This window comes from Giraffa tippelskirchi, chromosome 11, assembly GCF_054371585.1.
Source record: "Giraffa tippelskirchi isolate mGirTip1 chromosome 11, T2T-mGirTip1v1.2.pri, whole genome shotgun sequence".
Lineage (NCBI taxonomy): Eukaryota > Metazoa > Chordata > Mammalia > Artiodactyla > Giraffidae > Giraffa > Giraffa tippelskirchi.
Window position 1 is genome coordinate 125,009,983 of NC_137285.1, and position 23,025 is coordinate 125,033,007.

At 37.5% G+C, this 23,025-nt stretch overlaps 2 protein-coding genes across 13 annotated transcripts in view; one reads left to right on the forward strand and one right to left on the reverse strand.

The window, feature by feature from the left end:
* PPME1 (protein phosphatase methylesterase 1) overlaps positions 1 to 23,025 on the forward strand; it is a 54,126-nt gene that overhangs the window by 23,219 nt on the left and 7,882 nt on the right. For 9 of the 10 annotated variants that reach the window (XR_014068414.1, XR_014068416.1, XR_014068415.1 and 6 more), the window contains exons 2-9: positions 220 to 313; positions 857 to 949; positions 4,742 to 4,799; positions 5,248 to 5,299; positions 9,737 to 9,891; positions 10,752 to 10,842; positions 16,948 to 17,013; positions 20,772 to 20,895. Coding sequence is in view for 7 of the 10 variants with exons in the window: in XM_081539569.1 (XP_081395695.1) it covers positions 220 to 313; positions 857 to 949; positions 4,742 to 4,799; positions 5,248 to 5,299; positions 9,737 to 9,891; positions 10,752 to 10,842; positions 16,948 to 17,013; positions 20,772 to 20,895 (733 nt within the window). In the remaining 3 variants the exon portion in view is untranslated. Of the gene's footprint in view, positions 1 to 219; positions 314 to 856; positions 950 to 4,741; positions 4,800 to 5,247; positions 5,300 to 9,736; positions 9,892 to 10,751; positions 10,843 to 16,947; positions 17,014 to 20,771; positions 20,900 to 23,025 lie in introns of all 10 variants that reach the window. The other variant, XM_081539571.1, reaches the window with a different exon arrangement.
* Positions 6,950 to 23,025, reverse strand: part of P4HA3 (prolyl 4-hydroxylase subunit alpha 3) — a 74,088-nt gene continuing 58,012 nt past the window's right edge. For 2 of the 3 annotated variants that reach the window (XR_014068407.1, XR_014068412.1), the window contains exon 14: positions 6,950 to 7,416. The gene's annotated coding sequence lies outside the window, so the exon portion shown is untranslated. Of the gene's footprint in view, positions 7,417 to 21,050; positions 21,368 to 23,025 lie in introns of those variants that run through there. The other variant, XR_014068409.1, reaches the window with a different exon arrangement.

Genomic DNA, 23,025 nt, shown 5'->3' on the forward strand with positions numbered 1-23,025 from the left:
ATATAATAATGAATTTCCTAAAATCCTAAAGTTTTTATACATATTTGAGCTTTTTAAAACATTTTAATGTAATACTTACTGTATAAAAACTTCGTATCTTTATGAGAAAATATTTTGCTGTTTTCATTTCAGGTTTACATTTAATATTTTGATCAAGATTTTATCTTTTCATGCATGACTATGTTTTATTTGAAATCTCTCTCTTTTTCTTATCCTTAGCCCTGGAAGAAAGCGGGACTTTTCTCCTGTTCCTTGGAGTCAGTACTTTGAGTCCATGGAAGATGTAGAAGTAGAGAATGAAACTGGCAAGGATATATCCTTTGCAAACTGGCTTATTCCTTAATAAGTTTATAGTGTCTACAAAGAGTTGTATAGTTTCTAAAATGTTCTTTATTTTTGCTGTTTATTTCATTTTTATTCCCTCTGTTCCTTGCATGACATCGGATGTTACTTGTAAGACTATTAATATCTTATTTGGCTATAATTGTCTAATACATGGGGAAGGGATTAAGAATTAAATTCCTGAAACTGATAGATCTTTTGAGGTCCCAGGGGATGGTTTCATGAGTCAAGTGAGTTGAACCAGTTTAGTGTCTAGAAACCAGGAATTATGTCCTCATTAGGGCAAAGGGAATAGTTTGTTGGGTTTTTTTCCATTGAAAAAATGGTCATACAGCTACCATTCCTCAAAAACAGGTCTGGTGTCTCAGAAACTTCTCCATAAGTGCCTCTTAAGCTTGGAAGGCTGTAGCTTTGCTTGTAGCTTGGTCCTGTCTGAATTTTCTGATTGGTATCATAACTAATCAAAAATTTCAGTGAGCAAAAGCTTAGATATGTTATCTTTAACTATTCATACACTTTTCGAGTTTACAAGAGTGGTTCAGAGGGTCCAGTCCTACTTCTTCTGCACGGAGGAGGCCATTCTGCACTTTCCTGGGCTGTGTTCACGGTAAGTAAGTAGTTGATAGTGGAAGTTAATGTTAGCTCAATGAAACTATGAGCCATGCTGTGTACGGCCACCCAAGATGGATGAGTTATGGTGGAGAGATCTGGCAAACTGTGGTCCACTGAAGAAGGGAATAGCAAACCACTTCAGTATTCTTGCCTTGAGAACCCCATGAACAGTATGAAAAGGCAAAAAGTTAGGACACTGAAAGATTAGTCGGTAGGTGCCCAATATGCTACTGGAGATCAGTGAAGAAATAACTCCAGAAAGAATGAAGAGACGAAGCCAAAGCAAAAACAACACACAGTTGTGGATGTGACTGGTGATAGAAGCAAAGTCCGATGCTGTAAAGAGCAATATTGCATAGGAACCTGGAATATTAGATCCATGAATCAAGGCATATTGAAAGTGGTCAAACAGGAGATGGCAAGAGTGAACGTCAACATTTTAGGAATCAACACACTAAAATGGACTGGAATGGGTGAATTGAACTCCGATGACCATTATATCTACTACTGTGGGCAAGAATCCCTTAGACGAAATGGAGTAGCCATCATAGTCAACAAAAGAGTGCGAAATGCAGTACTTGGATGCAGTCTCAAAAACGACAGGATGATCTCTGTTCGTTTCCAAGGCAAACCATTCAATATCACGGTAATCCAAGTCTGTGCCCCAACCAGTAATGCTGAAGAAGCTGAAGTTGAATGGTTCTATGAAGACTTACAAGACCTTCTAGAACTAACACCCAAAAAAGATGTCCTTTTCATTACAGGGGACTGGAATGCAAAAGTAGGAAGCCAAGAAACACCTGGAATAACAGGCAAATTTGGCCTTGGAGTACAGAATGAAGCAGGGCAAAGGCTAATAGAGTTTTTCCAAGAGAACGCAATGGTCATAGCAAACACCCTCCTCCATCAACAAAAGAGAAGACTCTACACATGGACATCACCAGATGGTCAACACTGAAATCAGACTGATTATGTTCTTTGCAGCCAAAGATGGAGAAGCTCTATCCAGTCAGCAAAAATAAGACTGGTAGCTGACTGTGGCTCAGATCATGAACTCCTTATTGCCAAAGTCAGACTTAAATCGAAGAAAGTAGGGAAAACCACTAGACCATTCAGGTATGACCTAAATCAAATCCCTTACAATTATACAGTGGAAGTGAGAAATAGATTCAAGGGATTAGATCTGATAGACAGAGTGCCTGATGAACTATGGATGGGAGTTCTTGACATTGTACAGAAGACAGGGATCAAGAACATCCCCATGGAAAAGAAATGCAAAAAAGCAAAATGGCTGTCTGGGGAGGCCTTACAAATAACTGTGAAAAGAAGAGAAGCAAAAAACAAAGGAGAAAAGGAAGGATATACCCATTTGAATGCAGAGTTCCAAAGAATAGCAAGGAGAGATAAGAAAGCCTTCCTCAGTGACCAATGCAAAGAAATAGAGGAAAACAATAGAATGGGAAAGACTAGAGAGCTCTTCAAGAAAATTAGAATACTAAGGGAACATTTCATGCAAAGATAGGCTCAATAAAGGACAGAAATGATATGGACCTAACAGAAGCAGAAGATATTAAGAAGAGGTGGCAAGAATACACAGAAGAACTGTCCAAAAAAGATCTTCATGACCCAGATAATCACGGTGGTATGATCACTCACCTAGAGCCAGACATCCTGGAATGTGAAGTCAAGTGGGCCTTAGGAAGCATCACTACGAGCAAAGCTAGTGGAGGTGATGGAATTCCAGTTGAGCTATTTCGAATCCTAAAAGATGATGCTGTGAAATGCTGCACTCAATATGCCAGCAAATCTGGAAAACTCAGCAGTGGCCACAGGACTGGAAAAGGTCAGTTTTCATTCCAATCCCAAAGAAAGTCAATGCCAAAGAATGTTCAAACTACCACACAATTGCACTCATCTCACACGCTAGTAAAGTAATGCTCAAAATTCTGCAAGCAAGGCTTCAACAGTACATGAACCAAAACATATTCTAAAACTCTTATCAGTCGTATGGTATTGGCAGAAAGAATCCAGAAATAAGCCCATGTATAAAAATAAGTTAATATAAAAAATCCAAATGGATTAAACTACTGAATTTAAAAAGACAATAGCATTAATATATGGTGGTGGGGCAGCCACATGAAGTGGAAGCCATTAAAAAAAGGTTAATAAATTCACCTTTACTGAAACAAAAACCTCCAAGGACTCCAAGAAGGCTCCATGGGGAAAAAATAATCTCTAAAATGAATGGTGTTGGGAAAACTGAATAACTCCATGCAAAACATGTCTCTCTCACACACACAGGAATATTCAGCCATGAAAAGAAAGGAATCTTGCCTTTTGCAACCACATGGAGGACCTTGAGTGCGCTGTGCTAGATGAAATAAGTCAGATAAAGACAAATAATATATGTTCTCAGTTAATGTAGAATCTAAAAAAGCTCACTTCATAGAAATAGAGATTAGAATGGTGATTGTCAAGGGCCAAGAGGTGGGGGAAGTGGGAATATGTTGGTCAAAGGGTACAAGCCCCCAGCTGTAAGATGAATTAGTTCTGGAAATCTATTAAATGTACAGCATGGTGACTCTAATTAATTGCATGGTATTAATACTTGAAAGTTGTTAAGAGAATAGATCTTAAATCTTACCCACACACACAAATGATGATTATGTGAGGGGCTGGAGGTTATTGTGATAACCATTTTGCATATACACATGTATCAAATGATCACATCCAATGCCTTAAACTTAATGTTATATGTCAATATTTCAGCAGAATTGGGGGAAAAGATCATAGGAAACCTCCAAAGAGATGACATTTGGATGGCAAATCGTATGAGCCGCCTTCTCTCTTTCTTACTAATTTTCTATATTTTTACAATGTGAATATATTCAAAATATGTTTAGTCAACTAAAAATAAAATGAGAAAATGTGATTTAAGAGCTTTAATTTGTTTTATGTTATACATTGACTATTAGGTTAGTAGCTTACCTTGGTTCTGGTCTTATTTTTACTGCTAGTTGTATGATCCTGAGAAAATAATTTCCTTTCTCTTGACTTCAGTTTCCTCATTCATGAAATGTAGGCGTTAGCCTATATAGTTGTCCTGTCTTTTTCTTAAAAGTTAAAAAAGTGTTGATGAGTTTACTTACACTAATTGTGATGTATTACTGTCAAAGAGTCTAGTTCATTTGAGGAAGAAGATCCTCAATTTCAGGTTTGTTTAAACCAATAAAATTGTACTTGCTCATACTATTATGATTTCTTTTTCAATATATTTTTAATTGGCACAAACTTATGTGTGCTGCTGCTCTATCTTAAATGAATCTTTGGTAGATTTTATGACTTGTGCTGCATTCAAGGTTATTTCATTATCTGAGTGTCACATTTGTGTGATATGCTGAACCAAGATATAGACTGACTCACAGTTCTTATCTAGAGAATTTCCCTTCTAGAATAGGGAAAAGATAACCAGTGAGTATGGATGAAAATCATAGGTGATAGCAGAGTTCAGAGGGGCTTTGCTTAGAGGTGCTTATTCTGTTACATGAAAAGCTAGGAAGAGTTAAATTTTAAAGAGGGATTTCATATTTTGAAGTTGGGATAGAGCCAGAACGTGTACCAAAAAAACAGAGTCATTATTTTTAAAATTTTTCTTTAAAGGGGAATTCCTTTGACTCTCTTGGGATCCTTTAATTCTGATGGCAGTTAACCCAACAAAGTTATCATTGGTAATGGGGAAAGATTTGCTAACCCTGATGTATCTTAATACTTTTCCTTTTCCTCCTAGGCAGCAATCATTAGTAGAGTTCAATGTAGGATTGTGGCTTTGGATCTTCGAGGTCATGGTGAGTGAAGTTCTTAATTACTCACTGACTCAATGACATATTTGCCAACTCTTTTGAATAGTGTAAAGTATTAAAAAGTTCACTGGGTCTGGTCATTTCCATTTGGGCATTTTGAAGGAAATCCTAGCTTTTAGTTTTCACAAATATTTTATAAATTCATACACATATGTATCTTGTTGAGAAAATGTCTACTAGTGTAACCAAATTCCAGTGCTGGTGGTGTATAAGGAATGTGGAAAAATCTGCTACTGTAATTATCTTCCTCCTTTGCTACTGTAATTATCCTTCATAAAGATATGTCTGTAACAGAAAATCCTTGCTGTGCCTATCATGTACAATTATAAAGTCCCCATTTCATTATCTTAAAGTGAGATTTTTGGAAGACAGTACTCTTGATTTTATCATTTATCTCCTTGGGAATTTTATTTTTAAAATGTATTCTTTTTAGGTGAAACAAAAGTCAGGAATTCTGAAGACCTGTCTGCAGAAACAATGGCAAAGTAAGTAATACTGTTTACTACCATAAATAATAATGTATCTTTATGGCTCTCCTGGTGAGATTGTTGAACAGTAAATAACAGAGAACATTTTACTTCTTTTTTTTTCCCCTCTGTATATGGTGTTTCTTTACTATTTAATATTGAAAGAAACCTCCAATTTCTTGGTATATTCAATATGATGGTCATCATTTAAAATGATGCCCTGAAGATTCTTCAGGGAACAGTTTAGTCTGTGTTAGCTTTTGAAAAGTTTCCTTCTGTTCACAGAGTTGAATAGAATCTGAATATCTACTGGGGACTCAAGCTTGAAAAATAGTTGTTTACAAAAGGCCCTCTAAGATATTCTTAAGATATTCTGCCCACATGCTTTTTCCAGCTTTATAGTAAGATGGGAACAAGGTGTTAAAGAATTAACTGATTATACCCTGGACCGTAAAGTAAAAGATGAGTATAGCACCTACAGTGGCTCTCAAACCTGGCCGTTCATCAGAATTACCTGAGAAATGATTTAAAGTACAGAGCTTTCACCCCTGCCTCACAGCTTTTGAATTAATCCTTCTACCAGTGGGTCTGGGCATTTATGTTTTGATAAATTTCTATAAAGGAATCTGATGCAGCCAGTCCCATGACTGGTGGTTGGGAACCACTATTCTGTATTGTATGGGCTTCCCTGGTAGCTCAGTGGTAAAGTATCTGCCTGCCAATGCAGGAGACACAAGTTTGATCCCGGGTTAGGAAGATCCCCTAGAGTAGGAAATGGCAACCCACTCCAGTATTCTTGCCTGGAACATTCTGTGGAGAGAGGAGCCTGGTGGGCTACTGTCCATGGGGTCACAAAGAGTCGGACACAACTGAGTCCATACACATACAGCGTTCTGTATTGTAAACAGGCTTTGTCAAGCTGCCTTGCTGTCAATACGTGCTCTCTCATGTGTGTAATGCATGCTCTCTCAGGTATTTTTTTGGCACCAAAAATACCTTGTCCCTTCTTACTTTAGCAGCTTGAATCTGGATATGAGTAAAGTTGAATCTGGATATAAGTTCTATTTTTCCTTCGGAACCCAAATTCATGTGGCCAAAATTGTATTGTTATAGTAGATGTTATTTATGTGATTTCTATCTTCCAGGCTTTATTAAGTGTAAATTAAACATTTTTTTAGAATAAATTATTCATTTTAATCCATAGTGTAAATATTGTCACCTTTTTATCAATGAGGAAACTGGCACAGTAACTAACTGTGTGAGGTCACACAATTAATTGACCTGAACTGTGATCATTCAACCATAGTGCTTGGCAAAGAGAGAGAAATAACAATGTGTGAGAACCATTCCACTCAATAATCATGTGCTTGAGAAACCATGAAAGGAGAGCCAAGAATCTGCTCCCTCATTTTTTCCTTTGTAATGTGAGAACAGTAATGCCTGAAATAATCAAGCATGTTAGTAACCCATAGAAAGATTTGCAGATGATTTTTAAAGGGTACAAAAAAGTAAAATATATCATGTAAGTGGCCAAGCAGCCAGACAAGGATGTGATAGCTTGACTGACATTCAAGAAGAAATTAAAGATGATGACCTTAAGGAAATATTGCCTAATCATGTATGAATCTGGGACAATCAGGAGAGAGAAATCACATCGTAATAAACAAGGAAAGCTTAATATAAAGATTTATTAATTATAATAGGGGACTGGAATAATGAGGAATTGGCTAGTAAAAAGTAAAGAGAGCGCTAAAGAATATAGGGTTAATTAAGTTGATTATGGGAATCAATGTCACAGTGTATATGTATGTCAAATCATCACATTGTACACTTTTTAAGTATATTATAATTTCATTTATCAGTAACATCTCAGTAAAGCTGGGAACAGGTTTGAAAAACAGAAGGAAAGACTAGAAGTAGCAGACCGAGACAGCACCTGAGTCTAAAAGATTGAGATCTAGACCTTGTTGGAGAGGGCACAGTGATGGCTTACTGAAGGTATAGAAGTCACTTTGATGCGGTGTTGGCAGAACTTGCCAGAAATCTGCCCTTTCAGGTTCAGGGGAAGCTGTTCACATGGAGTTGTCTCACCAGAGGCACTCTGCAGCAAAATTACCAGGAATGGTTCCAGAGATCTGCAGTACAACATAATGCCTATAGTTAATGATGCTGTGCACTAAGAAGTTTGTTAGGAGGGTAGCTCTCATGTAAAGTTTTTTTACCATGCATACATGTGCATGCACACACGCATACATGTGCATGCACACACACACACATGAGCAGCACAAGGAATCTTGAAGGTGATGGATGTATTTATTCCCTTGATCATGGTGATGATAACAGGAGTTGATCATGGTGATGAAAACAGGAGTGTATACTTACCAAATTGTATACATTAATTATGTACCATTTTTATATACCAATTATACTTCAATAAATCTAGGGAGAATAAAAGAACATTAGGGATGGGGGGATGGAGTGTTTGGAGAAACCTTCTGTGTTGCAAGAGCTGGTCACTGGAAAAGCTTTGTGTGCTGCAGGTCCTGGATGCTAGAGAAGCTACAGGAGCTTGTGGAGTCAGTGCACACCAGGAACAAAACCCTCTCTTTCTGCAGTATCTCTCCTTTGCCCTCAGCATAGCTTGACATCTTGCCAGCTAGCAAAGGAAAAATATTTAAAGACCTCATCCAGTTATTGCAGAACATGTAAAAGGTGAATAAGAACTAAGAGATAATAAGTTGATAGCTCACACCAAAAGTTCAAAAGAAAATAAATGATTAAAACCTTCTGTAAGAGCTGAAGATAATTACCAAGAATCAGAAGAGCCAACAAGTTGGATTCTTGTTGAAATAGGTGAAGCAATAAAACATTTATATTGTTTCTGAATTCAATCACTCTGTGAAACAAAAATCTTAAAATGAGCATTTTAATGGGCAACTGGTAGGTTTTCTAGTAGCCCTGACAGCATGGTTTTTGCCTTTCACATCAACTTAGAACCTAAACTCTATGTAAAATGAAACTTCACTGAAAGTAGAAGAGCCAAGCTTCACGCTGGGCTTACTCTGATACTCCTTTTTCTGTTATGTCTGTGATACACTATACTGCTTCTCAGGAAATGAACTAGTATTAATAAATATGACAGGATCCCCCTAGATAGCATCTACCAAAATTGTATATCCAGTTACAAACTAGATAATCTTTCATAGCATCCTTTTATTTTACTCATTATACCTAACAAACCAAAACTTTTAGCCTTAAATTTAACTGAGGGAATATTAAAAATTATTTGTTTTTGCTTATAAAATTGAGTGGCCTGCTTATTTCTCATTCACATTGTCTGTAGATATTGCAACTATCCTATTCATATCTATAATTGTTGTATGAGATTTTTAAGATTAATTCCTTCAGAAATAATAACATTTATTTTTGCCATTCTGAATACTGTGGAGAACCATATTTGAAAGACTGTGTCCCTACATTCACAGCTGCTATATGGCTGACAGTGCCTGAGGTATATAGTGACATTCAGCAAGACAAAACTGTCTTGAAGTTGACTGATTGACTTACTCCTAGAAGACAGTAGAGCCAGTGGTCTCTAGAAACACACCTTACTCTTCCCATAGCAAAGAAGGTCCATACACGAATGAAAAACAAAGTTTCTGCTTTACTTCTCCTTTTCAAAGCTCTGGGGTTTGACTTTGTTAAATAGGTTCACTCATAATTAAAGTCTGCAACAGAAGCCAGTAAAAATTACCTCTGAACATTTTTCTGGTTTCTCAGAACACTAAGAACACTCAGAACACTTTGCATTCATACTTCAAAAAACTTTACATGACAAATTGTAAATAATAATTAATATTTGTATAACACCTTACTCTTTTCAAAGTAAAGTGATGAAAGTACCCTTTTCACCACTGAGTGTCTCAGTAATCCTCAGAGCAATCTAGAATAGTAATTGATATTCTTATCTTCATTTTATAGATGTTGAAACTCTAAGAGATTAAGTAGCTAATCCAGGTTCATACAAAAAATAAACTAGGTCTGCAGTTCATCTTGCAGTTGATATCAAACCGCTACATTATAATGCTTAAAAAAATTGTTTTCCTGTTTCATGGATTGGGAAACTGAGGCATAGAGCAGTTGAATGATTTGTTCAGAGTTTCAGGCTTATTTTAGGTTTGAAATAAAGGTAGATATTTATGTAATTGTACTAAATGTGTGGAACAGTGAAAGTGTGATGTAAAGGGAAATCAAAGTTTTGGTTCTTAGCTCTTCTTGTATAGGTACTGGGGACTGTGTTAGAAGGTTTACTTAGGTGCATTTGCAAGATGGTCTATTAGACGTTTATAGTCCTGGGATTATTAGTTACAGACCAAAGGAGAGAATTAGGAAAGAAAACTATTTTTACAGTGTTGTTAGAGAGTAATATTCCCTGCTTTAATTCCTTCTCTGCAGAGATGTTGGCAATGTGGTTGAAGCCATGTATGGGGACCTCCCTCCTCCAATTATGCTCATTGGACATAGCATGGGCGGTGCTATTGCAGTCCACACAGCGTCGTCCAACCTGGTGCCAAGCCTCTTGGGTCTGTGCATGATTGATGTTGTGGAAGGTAAGTTTTCTTAGTGCTGACTAAATGAAAATCTTTGACTTGTAAAAGATATCCATGGTAGATTATTGTTCTTGTCTTTATTTATTGTTGACTTCTTTCATCTTGAAGTATGTCCCTCTGTCTTTTGTATCTTTTTTTTTTTAATATTATTTTGTAGCAAAGGCATTCCAAGTATTTTTTAATTTAGATATAATTGACATTTAACTTTTCAAATGTACATCATCATGTTTGATATATGTGTATATTGTGAAATTATCACCACAGTATATCTAGTTAATATATGTCATCACACAAAGTTACAGATTTTTGATGAGAACTTATCTTAGCAACTTTCACATATGCAATATGGTATTATTCACTATAATCACCATGCTATACATTACATATCTAGGACTTACTTATTTTATTAGTGGAAGTTTGTACTTTTCACACCTTCACTCATTTTGTCCACACCTCACGTTATATAATCATTTTACATGCCATCAGAAACTCTACAAAAGATCATTTATGGCTGCATAATATTTCAATTGTATGTACATCCCACAGTTTTATTTACTATTTAAAAAGAAACTGCCATGTTTTTTCTGATCCAGCCTCAGAAGTCACACTATTGCTTGTGTAAGTCAGCTCTATTCAGTGTGGAGGGACTGCTGAATACCAGGAGGCAAAAACCATTGGAGGACATCTTAGAAGGAGGCAATCACATCAGTCTTCAGAATTTTCTTAAACTGCTTTTTCCTTCCATGCATCACTGAATTCTGTCATTGAGGGGAGATATATAGTATATAGTTGACTCTTTCAGTTATGTTGACTCAGAATATGTTAAGTGCTGTGGTTAAAATTTTTTGTTTAACATCTAGGTACAGCCATGGATGCACTTAATAGCATGCAGAATTTCTTACGTGGTCGTCCTAAAACCTTCAAGTCCCTGGAGAATGCCATTGAATGGAGGTAACCCACAAATTTATATTGTTTATATTTTAAATGTTGGGTTTTAGCTTTTCTTTTTCATTAGCTCAAGTACCAAGTTGAAAGGAATGGTTCAGTTTCCAAGCCTTAGCTTTGTTGTAATATCATGTATGGAAATATTTATATAAAGAGCAGTTTTAAAAAATAAACATTTTGGATTTGGCTCAGTTGTCTAAAACCCATCCTTTTTCTAATATACTATAGTACCTCCTAGAATCTTAACAATTATGGATTATCTGCTGTCTAGTTGTTCCCATCTCTAAGGTGAGATTTTGGACTAAATGGGACTGTAAGGCCTTTTCTACCTCTGTGGCATGATTCTAGATTCACTTTCTGTGTTCCAGAGAAGGTGGAGAAACAGATGGGTGTAGGTTCCCTTCTTGGTTTTTATTTGCATTTAGCCTAAATAAAAACCCTTTGCTAAATAATTTTCATAAAAATTACTGACAGAATTGGCTATGGCTTCCACTTAAGTAAAGGCTGTTCAGTCATTAATTTATTCACTAATTCAATAAATTATTTGACCAATTATTAAACACATATTTATTGAACACTTTTTGCTAAAGGGTAATGATGCAAAGACGAGTAAAACATTGTCCCTCCCCTACAGAGATCAGTTTTGGGATAAAACATCTTCGGTATCCTTTCTTCCTACATATTCCTCAAAATCCATTTCTAGTCCCCTCTCCAGAACACTTCCTATAACTCCTCCAAACCACCCCTGTCATTCCCTCAGCAAAACTGCTAAAAACCTTCAAGTCTATATTACATTGTACTGTTTACCCCTTAAGTCTTCTAATCCTTCTTTAAGAGATACGCTTATATTGTTAATTTTTATTTCTGTCTTAATGCTCTTCCTGCATCATAAGATCAGAAGCTATTCTCTATTTCTTTTGTACTTTCATATAACATATACCATACTGCAGGTGGCTTTAGCAGGCAGAATGTATCTATTTACTGAGTCAGAGATATCAAATGAGAATTAAGGACCTGGCAAATGTATCTTAGGGATTCCTCCTAGGACAAAGGATCTCATGCCAAATATGGCTTGCCAGAGTGATGTTTGTGTTTGATATGGTTGCTTCTGCCTCCCCTGTTCACTACCATGATGTAAGATGCTGTCTTGGAAGTACCAAAGATCACTTAAGCAGCCACACTGAGAATGCAGCTGCTCCTAGCTCAACATGTACCTTGGGCATCCTGCCTGCCTCCCCAGTAACAACCAGTGAAAAAATTATCACAGATAACTTTTAAAATTTATTCAGTTAACACTTTTTTTCCAAGTACCTAAGATGTATCAGTACCTGATCTAAGAACTGGGGATGAATTAGGCTTAGTTCCTTTCATCAAAAAACTGGAATACATACAAGTAATTATATAAACACAACACAACAAAGGAGGTACAGAAGACAAGTACCCAAACCAGTCTGAGGGTCATGGTGCACCTTCTCTTAAGGGGAGATAGAGTATTGATTCTAGTGTCAGATGTGGGATAGAATAAGCATTCATTGTTTGTTGAATGTTAAAATGTTCTGGGTTCTATGAGAGCCACTGATTTTTATTTTTATTTATTTTTTTTTTTTTATTATTTTTTTTTTATAAATTTATTTATTTTACTTGGGGGCTAATTACTTTACAATATTGTAATAGTTTTTGCCATACATTGACAAGAATCAGCCATGGGTTTACATGTGTTCCCCTTCCCGAACCCCCCACCCCCCTCCCTCCCCCTCCCATCCCTCTGGATCATCCCACTGCCCCGGCCCCGAGCCCTTGTCACATGCATCGAACATGGAATGGTGCTCTGTTTCACATATGACAATACACATGTCTCAATGCCATTCTCCCAGAACGTCCCACCCTCACCTTCTCCCTCAGAGTCCATAAAATTGTTCCATGCATCTGTGTCTCTCATTCTGTCCCGCATATAGGGTTATCGTTACCATCTTTCAGATTCCATATATATGCATTAGTATACTGTATTGTTGTTTTTCTTTCTGGCTTACTTCACTCTGTATAATGGGCTCCAGTTTCATCCATCTCAGTAGAACCGGTTCAAATGTATTTTTTTTAATGGCTGAGTAATATTCCATTGTGTATATGTACCACAGCTTCCTTATCCATTCATCTGCTGATGGACATCTAGGTTGCTTCCATGTCCTGGCTATTGTAAACAGTGCTGCGATGAACATTGGGGTACACGCGTCTCTTTCAATTCTGGTTTCCTCGGTGTATATGCCCAGCAGTGGGATTGCTGGGTCATATGGCAGTTCTATTCCCAGTTTTTTAAGGAATCTCCACACTGTTCTCCATAGTGGCTGTACTAGTTTGCATTCCCACCAACAGTGTAAGAGGGTTCCCTTTTCTCCACACCCTCTCCAGCATTTATTGCTTGTAGACTTTTGGATAGCAGCCATTCTGACTGGTGTGAAATGATACCTCATTGTGGTTTTGATTTGCATTTCTCTAATAATGAGTGATGTTGAGCATCTTTTCATGTGTTTGTTAGCCATCTGTATGTCTTCTTTGGAGAAATGTCTGTTTAGTTCTTTGGCCCATTTTTTGATTGGGTCATTTATTTTTCGGGAATTCAGCTGCAGAAGTTGCTTGTATATTTTTGAGATTAATTGTTTGTCTGTTGCTTCATTTGCTATTATTTTCTCCCATTCTGAAGGCTGTCTTTTCACCTTGTTTATAGTTTCCTTTGTTGTGCAAAAGCTTTTAATTTTAATTAGGTCCCATTTGTTTATTTTTGCTTTTATTTCCAATATTCTGGGAGGTGGGTCATGGAGGATCCTGCTGTGATTTATGTCGGAGAGTGTTTTGCCTATGTTTTCCTCTAGGAGTTTTATTGTTTCTGGTCTTACGTTTAGATCTTTAATCCATTTTGAGTTTATTTTTGTGTACGGTGTTAGGAAGTGTTCTAGTTTCATTCTTTTACAAGTGGTTGACCAGTTTTCCCAGCACCACTTGTTAAAGAGGTTGTCTTTTCTCCATTGTATGCTCTTGCCTCCTTTGTCGAAGATAAGGTGTCCATATGTGCGTGGGTTTATCTCTGGGCTTTCTATTTTGTTCCATTGATCTATATTTCTATCTTTGTGCCAGTACCATACTGTCTTGATGACTGGAGCCACTGATTTTTAGATACCTTCTGAGCATAAGAATCAGAAAGAATACTACCAGCTTTTTGGTAATTTTATTTTGTGTCTGAGGGATATCTGAATAGTTTATGACTCATGGCCATTTTGGTTATTCCAGATTTGAGGTGAGGACAAGATGTTGAAATACGAGACCAATATATTTAATCCAGTAAAGATTTAAAGCAAAGTGAATTTCTGCTTTTGTTCTCTTGGTCATGCAAATAAGAGGCAGTAGGGTGTAGTCATTAAAAGCCTTGGATTTGAAGTCAGAAATGGATATGATCTTGGTTCTACCACCTAGATGCTCTGAGGAAAGCAGAATAGGGGAAGGAGTTGGGGAGGAAGGGTGATAACACAAGTGAGAAATTGGTTAGGAAACAATTGTAGAAGAGAGTAGTAATGCTGGTCAGCATAGACTGTGATGGCAACAGAGGAAGTTATATGGTCATATTTGGAATGTATTTTGAAGGTAGAGCTGAGAGGATTGCCTTATGGATTGTGTGTTGGGAGAGCAGGTGAGGGGAGATGCAGCATTCAAGGATGACTACTAGGTTTTTAACCCAACAATTGATGAATGATAGAGACAAAGAGCAGCAGATTTGAGGGCAGGCAAGGGGCAGGGAATCAGGACTTTGGTTTGGGTAAGCTGAAATGCTTATTACACATCTAAGTGAAACTGTTAAATAGGCACTTGTATACACTAGTTAGAAGAGGTTGAGCTAGAGATAAATAGGAGAATCATCATCACATAGATAATATTTCAAGCCAAAAGACTGAATGCGGACACCACGAGCCGCAAGCTCAGAGCTAGGACAGCCGTTAACCGCCTGGCGTCGTCATGTGGTTTCTTTACAGACTTGGTCTGTGACAGCACATAACCCAAGAGAGACCCTAGTTTGGAGTTGCCTTCAACTTTAGGGGAAACAGAAGAAACTGAAGCACAAAACAGAAACTTAGAGAAGCTGAAAGAAGCTAAAGTATTTAAAAGCATATTAAATGGATATCACTCCTTATCTTGAAATGTTCTCAAATGTCTTAGCACGAGAGAACCACGGTCGCATTGTGAATATAAGACCAAAAGAAGATGGCGGAACAGACCATGGTGCATTTCTGCACTGTTTTCTAGTCTCCATGGCCACCACCTGCCTCCACAGGCCCCACCTAAGGATTCTCAAAGCTGCAGGAATGAGATTTTTTTCCAACTTCTTTCCTCATGGTGACTCCCCATGCAGTTTCTTGAGGGCTGTGGTAAACCATTTCTCTGTAATAAAAATACCCATGATACTCTTTTCTCTATTGCCTCTTTGAAATGTAAGATTAAAAAAAAAAAAGATGGCAGTATTAAAATTGCTTATATTGAATGTACTGTCATTTCCAAAATTATTCACATAGTCAAATAAAAATACTCTCTTTGAATATAAAAAAAAGATTGAATGCAATCATCTAGTTGATAGAAAAAAGATCCAAGTACTGAGCTTTGGGATACGCTACAGTATTTAGAGCTTGGGAAGAAAGCAGTATCCATCAAAAGAAACTGAAAAGGCACAGTTGGTGAGATAGAAGGAAAACAAGAGAGTGTTAGCACTCTCTTGGAAGAAGAAATGATCTTTGTCAAATGCTGCTGAGAGATCTAGTGAGGTCAAGACTAAGAAATGACCATTAGGATTGGCCTGATGAAGGTGACCTTGACAAAGGAAATCTCTGAAAGTAAGTAGGAGATAAAAAGCTGATGTATGTTGGGGATGTTGGTTGAGGAAAGAATTGGAGGTGACAAAGTGGAGAAAGCAAGTAAGATAACTTTTTTGAGATAGAAGAGCAGAGAAGTAAGGTAGTATCTAGAAGTGAATGTGGGGTTGAAGATGTTTTTAAAGGATGTTTTATAATATCCACTAGGTGTTTTATGTACTACCTACTAGAGAAAAAAATGACACAAATAAGAGACAAGTAAAGGAACAAGGTCTTCATGAACAAAAGAGGATTGAACCAGTGCCCAACGTTGGGCTTGAATAGGAACAGAGATAACTTCATATATTCAGTAGTCTTCAAGGTAGAGTATATGGTTATAAATACGGGTGGATTCGTAGATTCAGTTGGTGGTAGAAAAATGAAATAGTAATTCTGATTGCTTCTGTTTATCATTAAAATAAGAAACAAAATCATTATCTAAAGGGGGTTACAGTATAAAATTTTATTTTTTTTTTTTTAAGCTAAAAAATGAGATTTAAAGAAATGTGTTCTGTTGGCTTGCTTCAGGCAGTGTTTTCAGGTCCCCTGGGACGGGCGGTCATTTTCTTGGCCCTTAGTCAACTCCGAGAAGATTATTCTATTTATAGAGTCTGAGCTCCTAAGCCTCTATATCATGGCATGTAAGACCCTCCAGGAGCTAACCTCTGCACGTCCTGTTCTGTCACACTCTCCCCTTACTCTCCTCTGTTCCTCCTCGCTCTCTTCCCTCTAAGATCATCGTCCTACTGATTTTTTCACATCACAGTACCTTCGTTCAGTGTGCCTTCTGTCTGTTTTACTCTGACCACCCTCTTTTATCTTCCACTTATCCTCAGGGCTCAGTTTAGGCAAGACTTTGGGAAGTTTTCTCTGACTTCATTCGTAATAAATGAGGTTCCTTTGAAGCTTACTCTATTAAAATTATTCATTTCGTTTCTTTCTCCCCACTAAACTATGTGCTTCTTGAGCTCGGGCATGGGATATGGTATCTACCTCTTGGTAAATATTGGCAGGACTTAAGTGACTTAAGTGCCTTAATTTTTACTGCTTTGCTTATTGCCATAATAATGAAGTGGGAAAAAGTGGTAATCTCCATAGTAAGCTACATTGATAACCACACCTTTTTAGTAGCTCCCACAGAATTGCAAAATTATTGATTTGACTCTGCTGATATGATAAGATAAAGATGAATAACCTTCTCTCTGCTATCTCACTTTTCTAGTGTGAAGAGTGGCCAGATTCGAAATCTGGAGTCTGCCCGTGTCTCAATGGTTGGCCAAGTCAAACAGTAGGTTTTATTTTTTTCCCCCTTGCACTGATTAGAGGCTGAAACATAATGAGGAATTATAGATTGCTTTTTTGGTCATACATCTATTCTACCATATTGGTGAATACCTTCATTATTTTAGATAATTTTTATAAGAGAACTCAGTTTGGCCAGTTGTATAGGTTTTCTCTTTTTTTTTTTTTTTTTTTGCAGAAATCCCAAAGCCAAATAATGTCTTCTATATCAGCGGTCTCCAGCCTTTTTGGAACCAAGAACTGGTTTCATGGAAGACAGTTTTTCCATGGACTGGGGGGCAGGGGGATGGTTTGGGGATTATTTAAGCACATTACACTTATTATGTACTTTATTTCTATTATTATTACATCAGCTCCACCTTAGATCATCAGGCATTAGATCCTGGAGATCGGGGACCCCTGTTCTATATAGTTATGGATTACCTTATTAGCGCAACTATAGGTGTTAAAAGATGAGGAATACCAGAGAAAGGACATTAAATGTTCACTCTGGTGCTGGCAGCTATGGTTTCATTCTGGTAACAGCCTCCTTCTAAGCCAAGCCTGGTTGTGAGGAAATTATGTTATAAAAAGCTTTGGCATAGCCTGAGTGAAAGTCAGATTTTAAGGGTGAGCTAAAATTATTTATTATTTAACTTCCCTGGTGGCTCAGATGGTAAAGAATCTGCCTGCAATGTGGGAGACCTGGGTTTGATCCCTGGGTTGGGGAGATCCCCTGGAGAAGGAAATGACAACCCACTCCAGTATTCTTGCCTGGAGAATTTCATGGACAGAGAAGAGCTGGGCGGGCTATAGTCCATGGGATCACAAAGAGTTGGGCATGACTGAGCAACTAACACTTGACTTCAAAAGATTATTTAGTCCAGTTGATCCTCCTAGATAGGGTTACATGAGTCCTGGGTATTGCTGTGTAGTCACAAAATAAACTTCAGGTAAATTGGGAAAAGGTTTCCCACCAGGACAGACAGGGAGTACAAGGGTTGATGAAAATGATAATGGCATTATTAAATGCCTGCTCTTTTCCAGGCATTGTGCAAGGCATTTTATATACACTATGTAATTTTAAAACCTTGTATAATGGAAAATTCTCAAACATACACAAGTAGAATAATAGAATGATCCCAGTGTACCCAGTGTACCCATTACCCATCTTCAACAGTTATGAACTCATGTTTCATCTGTGCCCCTATTTATCTCCCCTAAGGACAAAATATTTTGAAAAAAAAATTCAGATATAATTTCCTTTGCAAAATTTTAGTATGCTCTAAAAGGTAAGGACACTTTAAGCACAGTCACAAGACCAGTATCACACCTAAAAAAATTAACAATTCCTCAACATCATCAAATGTCTTTGGTATCAACTTATCTGATTGTCTTAATTTTTTTTTAGTTCAAACCAGAACTGTAATAGGAATTTACATAGCAATTGATTTGATAAATCTCTTAAGTATCTTTTAATCTATAGGCTACCCTTCTGTCTCTCTTTTTTTCCCCTGGCAATTTATTTGTTGAGGAAACCTGGTTGTTTGCTCTGTAGAATTTCCCACAACCTGGATTTGCTGATTGATTCCTCAAGGTGTAATTTAACATGTTCCTTTATTCCTTGTATTTTCTGTAAATTGTTAGTTAGGTCAGAGGTTTGATCAAATTCAGGTTTGTTTGTTGTTATTTTGGTTTTTTATTCGTTCGCAAAGAATCTGCCTGCAACACAGGAGATGTGTGCCAGAGACTTGGGTTCAATCCCTGGGTTGGGAAGATCCCCTGGAGAAGGAAATGGCAACACGCTCCAGTATTCTTGCCTGGGAAATACCATGCCTAGAGTCCATTGGGTCACAATAGAGTCAGATAAAACTAAGCAACTAAACAGCAACAGCAATAGGTGATACTGTGTACTGCCATCAGGAAGCACATAATGTCTAGTTGTCTTTTCTTTTTTTAATATTAGTAGCCATTGATGATAACTACCGGGATTCATTCATTCATTTCATTCATTCATTTGCACTATCTCATTTAATCCTTACAATACCTCTTCAAGGTAACTGTTGTTTTATATGGGAGGAACTGAAAGTTCAGAAAGGTAAAGTGACTTTCCCAGGATCACATAGCTAATGAATGATAGAACTCATATTCTTAGAACTCAAACTCCTATGTATTTGACTTTAAGACCTACATTATGGATTTTATATCCGAAAGAGCAGTTTGAGTAGTAATATCTGGCAGGCACAATGCAGAGGCTTTAAATAAGCTGTGAGACTGCTCACTTTTCAATGCTTGAATATTTTGAGGTCTGATTTGTTTAAGCAGTGAAGAGTTACATGGCTTGTATTCAGGTAGTTCAGTTATCTTTACATTTTTACTTCAAGTGATGTTTTCTCTAAATATGTAAAACTATGTATGTAAGAATCTGTGTTTTAATGGTCACTTAGATGCCCACTGGAACCTTCCTGCCCTTCTTGATCTAGGTATAATTCCCTGAACCTCCCAAATTACTGCTGTGGAAGCCCAAAGCACATATTGTTTCACTAATACTTTGACCTAATTGTGAAACTTGACACCTCAAGTTCCTAAGAAAACCCCCACTTAACAAAACACTTGTGAACATAAACATCCCTGAAGGTTTGGTAGAGAAGACAGAAGTTAACCATTCTTAAAAAATCTACAACCGAAGTTTGACTGACCCTTCAATTTGTCCCAGTCTCTCTGTCTTGCTTGTTCTTTCTCCTCGTCTCCCTTCTCTCTCCTTTTTCAAGGGCAAAATGACAAATTATCATGAAGAGCAGACCTTGGCCCTAGCTGCTACCTAGGCTCTGGAGGTTTTACTTTTAACACCTGTCAATGTATTTTTGTTCAACGAGTCCTCTTTAAAAGAAATTATGGTACCAGCTGTTCCTGTAATAATTTTTCTACCTAATTATATAAAATAAAGAGAGATTATTTTTAGATGAAAAACAACAAGAATTGGTTGGATCAGATGCACTAATCTCTAAGGTTTATCTGGCCCTGGTTATTGTAATTGCCAGTTTCTGTCAGCTAATTAAAAGTGGAGACCTTTTACCAATCTGTTGCAGCCTTGTTGTACTATAAACAGGGTACAGTAGAAGAGCACCATGCTTTAGAGTTAATTGGGCCTGGATCTGCCTCCCAGGCTCATCCACTCATGAGCTAAGTGATCCTGGACAATTTTTTAACTCTTCAGAGCTATTTTATGGGATTGCTATGAGGATTATATAAGATAATGCCAATAAAACTCTTGTCACCATGCCTCAGGAAATGGTTACTCCCTTCTGTGGGTCAATAGTAGCTCAGACGGTAAAGCATCCGCCTGCAATGCAGGAGACCTGGGTTCATTCCCTGGGTGGGGACGATCCCCTGGAGAAGGAAATGGCAACCCACTCCAGTGTTCTTGCCTGGAGAACCCCATGGACCATGGATTGTGGATCATGGATTGGCAGGTCACAGTCCTTGGGGTCACAAGGAGTTGGACATGACTGAGGGACAAAACATGCATCGGGGCAAGAACCAGAAACCAGCCCTTGGAGTACAGTCAGACGTTGGCCATGACCGTCCACAGCCCTGGTCTACTTTTGTACACTTTTAAGTGTACATTTTTCACACCCTCCTCCCAGGAGCATTGTTAAGTTTTAACTAGTATTTGATTATAAAAAGCCATAAATATCAGCTTCTCTAAGGAAATTTGTGTGTAGAAGAGAGGTGTGTGATAGCACTTTTTTTTTTAACACCCAGGTGTGAAGGAATTACAAGTCCAGAAGTCTCAAAGTCTATAGTGGAAGGAATCATAGAGGAAGAAGAAGAAGACGAAGAAGGAAGTGAGTCAGTAAACAAGAGGAAAAAGGAAGAGGACATGGAGGTGAGTGAAAGTCGGTATTCTTAGAAGGATGGGATAGTGTGTAAGGTGGGGAAAGGAAGGTAACATTTTTCTTTTTGTCCATCATTAGATATTTTAAGGGACAAAGATACTATCATAATAGATACTTAGATTAACTATAAGATATAAAGCACTTCTTTTTTCTTTTTACAATCCAGGTCTTTATTTTTACACCCAGAATGCCATGAATTCATAGGGAATGGGCTCCAGGAGTTCACACTCCTTTCCATTGGTCCTCATGAAGTGTGCTTCTCTGGGTGGAGCAGGCTAGTGCTTCAGCTGAACCCAAGTCCCTTGATATCTACAATATCACCCTTCTTGTAGATTTGCATGTATGTGGCCAAAGGAACAACTCCATGTTTTCTAAAAGGCCTAGAGAACATGTAGCAGGTGCCCCTCCTCTTTCTCTTTGTGTTGGTCATTTTGGCGAATTGCTGGAAGATGGTGGTTCTGGCTGAAAGCATAAAGCATTTCTTGGTAACTCTGAAATTTGGAACATAAAACTCACAGTATTATCCTACCTTCAAAGAGAACTGCTCTCTCATCAGGCCCATTCTCACCTCTACTTCTGTTCCTGTGGTTTATCTCATGAGAAAATCCCATTTCCTACCACCAATCTACACAAAACCGATCAGATCCTACCCATCTTTCAGGGTGTATGTCCTTGGGAAGCTTTCTGACCTCAGTTTATATTAGTCCCTCTGCAGCATAGCACTGAGAGTCTCTAGGACACAACTTAGCGCTTTCTTTTCTGAAGTTGTGACTGAGTCATAGAACTGATTTTCTTAAGCCACACTCATAATATATGGTTTTCTAATAGTCATCCCTGTAATACAGGTTCAGTGTCCTCTAATAACAAGCATTGTCTCCAACAAAAATAACCTGTGTATTTGGAGGGGAGGAACTGCTGTTATGTGTGAATTTCCGTCAACATAGAGCTTAAGGTTGTGTGCATAGTAAGTGTTCTGTGATAACTTGCTGAGCAACTGATTTGAGGATAGTAGTGGGAAGGGGTGCTTTTTCTGAGAAATGATTAGTGAGTGTGAGCCACGGACTTTCAGGGATGGATTATGAATATCTTACTAATGACAGGGAATGGACTCAGTGTACACCACATATTCCTTTGCATTTGGAGATGCTAGTGTCAGCAAGGAGGAGAGTACATTTTTTAAAACAGTATTTTTAATTTAGTGAGGATCTTCTTGTCATCCTTAAGATAATACTTTGTACCTTTTTGGAGTTCACAAAATTATGAATAATGCACGATCAGTTTGCTCTCTCACAGTCTCTGAGGTGAGGAGAGATCTTTTCTCACATGTTAACAGTGTAGAAACTGAGACTCAAGAGATGAAGAGACTTGTCCAAGGTAATCAAATAGTGTTTAGTAGATTTGAGACTCTGATACAAATTGTCAGTTACTTTTTCCCTTTTGTGTGCTAGGATCTATACTGAATGATTCACATTAACATCTCTAGTTCTCATTTTGGCTCTGCATTTTAAATATTAAGTTTTGCGACTCAAATGCAGGTACTTGCCTATGGTCACATGTAAATTTTAGTGCTAAAACACATCCAGATCCTTTGATTTTTAATTCCAACTCATTTTTTTCTTAGCATTTTTTTTTTTTTTTTTTAGTAAAAGGTGAAAGATTTATTCAATCTGAAGAGAAACCAGAGTATTTTTCTTATCATTTTTTATAGGCCCTAATATATGGGGTTTTATGAACTCCAGCAGTTCTGTTAGAAGGACAAACTGAGGCACATCAATCAGTGAGGAACATAGCTAGACAGTCTCCACCTGAGGAAGGACACAGAGAAACCCCAATAGTCACAACTTCTTGCAGCTAGTGGATAAGTCCTGGAAATCTAATGCACAGCATAGTAATTATAGGCAACAATACTGTATTATAAACTTCAAAGTTGCTAAGCAACTAGATCTTAATTGTTCCCACCACAGATAAATGATAATTACGTGACATGATAGTGGTGGTTACCACGCTATGGTGGTAATCACTGCAGTGTACACATGTGTCAAATCAACATGTTTTACACCTTCAACAATGTTGTATGTCAGTAATACCTCAGTAAAGGAAAAATAAATAAAAATGATGGA